Source organism: Octodon degus, unplaced genomic scaffold (genome assembly GCF_000260255.1).
Source record: "Octodon degus isolate 3935 unplaced genomic scaffold, OctDeg1.0 scaffold00016, whole genome shotgun sequence".
NCBI classification, from domain to species: domain Eukaryota; kingdom Metazoa; phylum Chordata; class Mammalia; order Rodentia; family Octodontidae; genus Octodon; species Octodon degus.
In genome coordinates, this window is record NW_004524592.1 from 24,778,363 (window position 1) to 24,786,854 (window position 8,492).

The following is an 8,492-nucleotide window of genomic DNA, read 5'->3' on the forward strand; positions in this document are numbered from 1 at the left end:
AAAAAATAAAAAACATAAAAAAAAAATACAAGGAATCTACCAAAACAATCTAGAGAGTGGAAAATAAAAATTGGAAGATAAACCACCAGATTTTCAGATGCACTATAAAGTTTTCACAACCAAGACAGACAGATGAATGGAATAGACCAGATAATTTAGGAATTCAGACTCATAATAACACCCATTGATTTTTACCTATGGTATCAAGTCAATTCAGTGGGTAGAAGAAAAATTTTTTCAATAATAGTGCTGAAATAACTGTATGTTCCTTAAAACGTGGCTACATCTATATGTGAATGATTTGAGACAGTTCACAGACATAGATATAAAAAGGTAGGGTCATAAAGTTTCACCAAAAAAAAGAGAAATCTTCATGACCTTAGGATAGGTACATTTATTAGAAAGCACACAGAAAATAGGTATCATAAAAGAACAAAGATAAATTTCATCAAAATCAGAACATTCTTTGTAAAAATAAGTATAAGTCATAGGCTGGGAAAATATTTTCAGGGCATGTATTGTACAATATATAATATAAACACTACGTATCTTATTTTGGTGGTCATCGTGTGGGTGCATACAGCGCCAAAGGCTTTCAGAGGAAAGGCTTAAAAATGTGTTGTACATAAATTATATCTCATTTCTTTAAAAAAAAAAAAAAAGGTCCAGGATAAAAAATATGTTGTATCTATGAGCACAAATGGCTATGTTTCTCAGGGCTAATGGCTAGTTTTCTTAAATGTTAGAAGAGATAAGATTGCAAAGACCCTCCCCACCCCATCCATACTGCCCTGTAAGTCATTCTTGCATTTTAACCCTTGACAATGAACAAACGCTCGTCCTATGACTTGGGTCATACAGGAAGTGGAAGTATCAAAACCAGTAGAACCCTGACTGGAAGGATTCAGGACACATAAAGTTAACACAGTGTGAGAGAGGCATGTTACCTCTAACAATGCTGGTGGTAAAAAAGGAGGATGTAGGTAGAATTATTCAAATAAGGTTTGGATCCTCAAAAAAATATAGGCTTGGGTCTTAAAAATATTGGGATCCCAAGTTATCTTTTATAAATTTAAATTAAGTAATCATCGTAGTTAGTACTTGGTGACAATTCATGTCCAAATTCCACATTCCCAATAGTGTGAAAATTACTGAAATTATAATCTCTACATAAAGTGTTTGAACCACAAGTGATCTTATTTGGTAATCTAACTTCAACGGAGTGTACTAAATGATATACAAAAGTTCAACTAACCCCAGCAAGAAAATAACCAAGCTGTACTTTTCTGGACTTAAAAAAAGTAATTAAAAAAGTACAATTATTAAAAATATACACAAACCTCCCACTGAGTTCAGTTTCAGTCTTGATGTGTGACTAGCTCAGCGATTATAAAATAAAGGCTGCAGGTGTATTATTTGGAATTGAATATCATGTTGGCAAGATCAGGAAAAGCTTATGAGCTGAGAAGGAAGTTGCTGTTCCAGTCCTGGGCCCTCCATTGGCACTTTTTGGCAGCTGGGATTTCGGGTGTTCTTAGTATGAAAAGGAGCAGCTCCAATCACCGCATGAGGACAGGGACAACAAGCCGCGGGTGGCCATTCTTCAGGATTTCCTGGGGCTCCCCTCCAGAGCGCAGCAAGCTCGTGATGGCTAGTGTTGCTCCTTGGTTAGGCCACGAACCTCCTGCAGCCTCTGGGCTTTCCCGGAGGCCAAGGGCGAGGCACCTGCCTTCCGCATGGCACCCTACACGGGCACTCCCACGATCATGTTATTTTTGGGAGAGCAGCTCTCGGGCTCCATGGATATCACTCGGACAGAGTAGCCGTGCTCTTCGGCAGCTCTCGCTCGATCCAAATCTACCAGGCACATGCACTGCTTTCCTGAAACACAGGCAGACAGCACCATGAGACGCTGCTCTTCCGCTAGCAGGGCGATTTTAGTCTATGTGGTGACAAATCCCCAAGAGCTGTGTAAAGTCTGTTTACCCCAACTCCCGCTGGGCTGCTTTCAATTAGTTCTTGATTGATACGGAAGGAAGTTACAAATACTAACACTTCACACATGTTATCTGTGCTCATAAACAATGTTAACCTTTTCAACTGCATTAGTAAATTTCAAATCAGAACTACACAATCTATTTTCTACTTTGGTTAAAAGCTCTTTAAAAGATCTTTCCTCTGTGTTCCTATAAAATTTGATCTTTTTTTGTGTGTTTTTTCTTCTTGTGGCCAGCTTAGCCTGCCCTGGGGGAGAGGCTGGCGCTGGATGTGGCCCTGGGGGATTGAATCGTGGTCCCTGTGTCTGCCTAAGGTTGCCTAAGCAGGCGCTTCAGTCCGCTGAACTATCTGGCCGGTCCATTTGATCATTTTTAAACTTGTGAAAACAATCTGTCCTTGAGAATACCTACACGAATTCCTGACAAAGAGGTGTTGGACATTCTCCACCTGAAGTCTTGTCTGGACTATGAATAAGAAATGGAAAATCCTTGACATTCTCACTTGCATGATGATTTCAGGCAGACTGGTAATGCTGCGTGTAATATAGTCTTAATTTTCAGACCTCTCCAGTCCCTATAAAGTAGTGATGCTCTGTATCTTTTGCAGTCTTTCAGTATTGAAAGAGGGAACTTGACTAGCAAACCAAGCAGTTGCTCTCTTTTCCCCTGGCAAACACAAGCATCACATTTGAAAAGTAGCTCAGGAAAAAAATGATTTGGGGCTGAATTCTGGTAGTGGCATGGCTTACATCCACACTTTCAGTGCTCTAAGTTCAACATGTGAGTTGCTTTGTCCTCTTGGAAAAGGTTGCCAACTGCGAGCAACCTCCTTCATTTGATTTTCGCTCAATAACTGTAGCAATGTCTAAACATTTTTATGTACAGTAATTTATTTGAGTGACAGTGGAAACTGTGACACTAAAATGCCTTTGGAAGACAGATAAATGGAATAGAAAACTTTTGTGGAAGACTGAATCCACACAGAAAAAACACCTGCAAGGTGCACTCAGATGGGGACTGGCAGACTCAGATGTAAAATGTTGCTGTTACACATGTTCTTTGAAGTACTGTGCCACACAGAGTGAACTGTGTTAGAACCCCTGATGTCAAAGGAGATGCTCAGAATTCTACTTAAGCAAAATTACGTTTGCTTTATCAACAGCGGTATGGCTGACATTCTTTTTCCCTTCAAAATGTTGTCCTCCTTCAGGATAACTGTACGTGTTCCCCCATCTACCTGTTAGTCTAAATTGCAGCATTCTCTGTCAGAGCGGGATGCTCGACATTCCATCAGGACCCACCCTGAGCTTAGATTTCAGCTCATTTACTCCTGGCTTTGATCCCAGTCTGGTTACTTTTTCTTTTTCATTATCCTGTTCTCACATGCTTAAGTGTCATTACAACCAACATTCAGCTGTTAGTGGTCTACCTTTGGACACCTGGAAAGCTTTCTAACACAGAAAGCATGTGGGAAGCAGTGACAGACATCTGACAGGGCTTTGTGCGAACCACTCCCTCACTCCCTGTCGGCAGTCTGGCCGGGCCTGTTTCCTCCTCTCCTGCAGCACCTTTCCCCCCAGCTCCTGCTCTCTGGTTTGATGTGCAGCACTCATGCCTTGTCCTCCACATTTGACTGCTCTGAGTCCAAAGGCTGGGTTAAGTCGCCCAGACGGCAGTGTCAGAGACACAAGCCCCAGGCAGCAGAGGCGGGAAGTGGGCCCCAAAGAGACACATACACAGTTGGGCCGTGAGCACTGAGTAAGTGGGTTCATGATCTCGAGAGCAGGTTCTTTAAAGGACAAGTCTGCCCCTTCTCACGTGAACATTCCCCGCACTTGTCTCTTCTTCTCTGTTCTCTCCCAAGTTAAGACTCAGCCAGAAGCCCCTGACCAGATGCACCCCTCAGATTGGCTGGTCTCCAGAAGTGTGAGCCAAATCAGTTTCCATTTGCAATGACTCAGTCTGTGGTTTTCTGCTGCAGCAGTTGAAGTGGACTGAACCAAGGGTCTGGTGGAGCTGTACCAAAGGTACATGGCACTAACTCAGAGTGAGATGAGAAGGGGACCACTGCTCCCCATCTCAGGACCTGCGTGCCTGTCCAAGAGTGAGCATCTTGCCACGCTAACTTTGCTGTGCAAGTGTAACATTAATCGTTTCACATGCAACGCGGCTCTGAATCCAAGCGGATACTCATCCTGTACTCAGCCAGCTAATGGTCTGCTTTCCAGGGCACTCTGGGCCATATCAGGGCAGCTGGGACTCTGGAGCATGGAGGGACAAGGTCCATCAGGGGCTTTGCTGAGTAATTCTGAAGGTGGCTTTAGCTTTGCCCATTGACCTTAGCCCTGATTTTAGAAGCTCAGCTTCTAGTGGTGACTCCAGTGTGCTGAGAAGCAGTACTACAAGGGTGAGCAGGAGCTTGCTGTCTAGAGTCACATCACTTGGGCTCACAGTGCAGCTCCATGAGAAGGACGTCAGGGAGACTTTCGTCTTGGTCCTCTCATCATTAAAATATAAGCAGCAGCATGCACAGCATCAGCGTGTTTGGCATATGTACTGACACTAGGTAAGGGCATGTGACCCAGTGTCTCAATGTACAACAGTAGTTTGGACTATTTTTTTAAATATGATTTTTCTCTAAAGTCTTATCAAATACTTCATAAATTTGAAATGCTTCTGTGGTTTTCTAATCTAAGCAGTGTTTAATACTGCAAATGTTGAATATATATGTCCTGATGAGTAATTGTTTTTTCTAAGAAAACATCATCCTTGTTTAGACTTTTTGAGTACATCAATATTGGCACGTACAATAGATTTTCTCATCTTTATTAACTTCTTTTGTGCCTTTTGACAGATCCTGCAGATGGTTCGAAAGCTATTTTCTTCAGTGTACAAACACTGAAAATGTATTGAAAGATATTAACCCAAATGGGATAAATATTGTCATAACCGATGCTCTCTTCACTTCCATGTCTTATTAATTTATGGGCCAGTTCTGCCCAGTTGGACCCACTCTACCCACTCCTAGGCAACTTGAACACAGTTGTACAGATCCCGTCCTGTGAAAACACGTACCTACAAGCCTCCGCTGGGGTGGGAGCTGGACTGCTGTCTGATCTGCAAACCTGCAAAGAATCATGTGTTCCTAAAAGAAAAGGTAATGGAATATGGAATTATTTGAATCTTCAGCTTTGAAGTTTTGAAGGAAATAAAAACCTATCTCCTTTTTCCCCTGGAGTTCTACATTGTTTAACTGAGTAAAACTACACAAATAGTACTTCTGGGGAAAGCAGTTTGGGAAAATGGTACCAAATAATTCCTTTCACACGCAAAGCTCTTCTGACGTAGTTAAGAGCTGACACAGAAGATCTGCAGGGTTACATTGCCCCATTGCTTCTGGCCAAAATGGAACAAAAGGGCTTGGGAGATAGCTCAGCAGCATAAGCACCTGCCTGCCAGCCTAAGTTCAGTCCCCAGTACCAAAAAAGGAAAGAAATGAAACAAAATGCAACAAAATATTTTATGGCTACTATCTGTTCAACTAAAAGACCAATAGTTCAGGTACACTTTTCTTTTGTAAAATCTACCTGAATCTCTTGACCCTGGCTGCCAGAGGACAAGCTATGTGGCTCCCTAGACCACACAAGAAAGAAAAGGAAGCTGTGCGCCTCAACGGCTGTGGCTCCTGTGGTCCTTGGGGCTCCCACAGAAGGACCACAAGGCTTCCGTGACGCTACTCATTCAGAGCAGCTGTAGGTGCAGGTGAAGGCACCTGTGGGCCCAGCAAACAGGTGGAACTCAGACTCACCATTCCCCCTCAGTACCTTGGACATGAAGTTTGAAGCCACCATTTTTACAAAAAAGGCAAGAAATATGATGGTGGCAATTTTTAAAGCTGGGATATATTTGCCTCAACTTTTATGAATTTAAAAATTGTGATGCTCACTGTAAAATATAATGGCAAAGGGTAGGGAACTAAAGAAATGGCTTGAATGAATACCTTTCACTAAATTCCCACAAACTAACTGGCATTAGTAAGGGGACAGAAGAATTTAGAGTACTGTGATTTAAAGAAAAGGCAAATACAAGCATGTCCTCTGTCCTTGGGGTGTTCTAAACCCAGACTCACCATAGATAGAGAAGACAATCACAACCTCAGGCAGAATATGATTCTCTTACTCTTTTATCAGAATTTTATTTTTTTTTTCTTCCTGCAAAGCTAAATTCTATATAGAAGGCATTTATCTTATGCAGCAGGTACTCAGCAAAGATTTCTGGCTAAGTTTAACTGTGGAGAAAATATTTGACGACTCAGCTGCCCTGTTCCCTGAGTCCTCTGGGAGACGGTCCTCTTGGCTTTTTCTCACCTGAAAGGGACACAGCCAGCCTTGGCTGCAGACTCAGGGTGGTGACCTAAGGGTAGGAGCTGGGACCATTTAAGGGACAGCTCCCAAGTTCCTAGAGTTTTATACTTTTTTTCTCTGCATTTTAGGGAAGGGTCTAGAGGGTGTTCAAAGTCTTGCTATTAGATTGGACTCACAGTGATTCTATTTACAGCCTCCCAAGTGCTGAGATTACGGGCGTATGCCACCAACCCAGCCTCAATTACGGTCTCAGCGCACCCCGGTGACGGGGCTGGCACAGCAGGCCCAGGGATGGAACCGCGGCCTCTGAACCTACTTGCAGGTGCTTTAATCTGCTGAGCTTTTTGGTTGGCTGAGTTTTATACTTTAAGAATGTTCTAAGTTCACAACAAAGACAACAATAGCAGAGACAGTAAAGAATATGAAAGAGATATGTTTGTGACCAGAAAAGTCTGAAATGTTTGCTGTCTGATCCTCTACAATTTTCCTCTATTTAAGATTATCTTTCAACCTTGTTTTTATAATGAACAGCCTTGAAAAACATACAGACTCCCTGTGGGCAGCGGGCCTCCAGGAGTCAGGGTGACAGGGACGGCTGCTGCTTACTGCCCAGGCAATGAGGTGTCCTTCCCCTCAGACTCACACTTTGATCCATTCTACCAGCATCCACCAGGGAGCAGTAACTCATTATCCTGAAGGGAGCCACCTACTGTGGGTCCTTCAGTAACCCTGTCAACCACTGCAAGAGCTCGTCTGGAGGGACAGAACGGCCAGAGCCGTGTTAGATGTTCACAGTGGTGCAAGTACACATACGGATCAGGTGCTCCCTCAGAAACTTGAGGGGAAAATGTGAAGAAAGGATGAGTGTGTTAGGAAGACATTTAGAGCTTTCTAAAGTTACCTTGTATGATAAAGTTTTCTTGAATTGCTCACTGAAATAGAAAAGAAAATTAGTTATCATTCTAAAAATGAGACACATTGAATAAACTGATACATGTGTGTATTATATCTGAAGAATATAAAATGCTATCCTGAAGTAAATGGCAATTTGAAATGTATAAGAAGATAAATGCATATGGTTGGTGTTAATTTTAAAGCATTTCCTTCACTGATTGTTTGCTGTTAAGAGAAGCATAGACATTATTTCTCTCCTGTCCTCACAGGAACAAATGGACACCATGCAGCACTGTGGGAGCCCCATAATTATTGAGGGACAGCAAGGCTGGCACGAGGAGGCAGTGGCCCCTGCAAAGAGGCTGTGCTCCTCAGCGGTCCCAGGAAGAGGGGCCATGCATAGCACACAGGGTGCAGGCCAGTGAGGGCAGCGGGAGTCTCATCTCAGGCCAGGGACCTGGAACAGGGAGTCCCAGGCAGCAGTGGAGAAGTGAAGGGTTGGACACAGGATTACTGATTTGATGACTGGAGGGGAAAGACATCCCTCCTCATCAGACAGTAATACCAACAGTGCTAGGGCAGGTATTAATGATCTGGAAGTGTGAGATGGAATGAAGGAGGTGGTGGGGTAAAGGCTCTGGGCTAGCTGGCTGGCAGGCGAAAAGGTCATACTTGCCAGCAAGTTATGTTCCCAGATGTCAAAGCTTCAGAAAACAAAAAAGGTCCAAGTATACCAAGAGACCAACACTATCACAGCTATTCAACGCAGGCATGCATCCCACAAGCACTGTCTTAGGAATGCTCTAGCCCTCACTCTTAATTATGTAATTCAAAAACATGCACCTGCACATATGATGCTATATTTATTATTGTCAATTGTCTTAGAAATTAGTACTCATTCCCACCTATTTTACAAGCACTCAATCAATTCCTGGCTCCATCTTTGGCAATTGAGAGAATTATAATGCACAACAAAATCAACTTTTTAAAGACATTAGTTCCCAGAGAGGGAAATGTCAGCAAATCTACAGGGACATGAAAAAGTCAAAACTAAATTGAGAAATCAGTTAAAGGTAGAAGCTTAAGTATGAAATTAGTATTCTTCAGAATCTTTATAGTGCTAGACTTAATTTTTTTCTTTGGAGGGGGGAACCAGGGATCGAATTTAGGCCCTTGTGCTTGCCAGGCAAGCATTATTCCACTGAGCTATCTCCCAGGCCCCCCAAATTTTCTTTTT

The 8,492-nt window shown here is 42.8% G+C and overlaps 1 protein-coding gene across 2 annotated transcripts in view; it reads right to left on the minus strand.

Annotated features, from left to right (window-relative positions):
• Positions 1-400: 400 nt before the first annotated feature.
• The window catches only part of Gstcd (glutathione S-transferase C-terminal domain containing), a 163,275-nt gene continuing 155,183 nt past the window's right edge, over positions 401-8,492 (minus strand). For both annotated transcript variants that reach the window (XM_004626703.2, XM_023710085.1), the window contains exons 10-12: positions 7,263-7,293; positions 5,073-5,142; positions 401-1,881 (exon numbers count right to left, since the gene is read on the minus strand). In XM_004626703.2, coding sequence (XP_004626760.1) covers positions 1,745-1,881; positions 5,073-5,142; positions 7,263-7,293 — 238 coding nt within the window. In that variant the 3' untranslated portion in view covers positions 401-1,744. The remainder of the gene's footprint in view (positions 1,882-5,072; positions 5,143-7,262; positions 7,294-8,492) is intronic.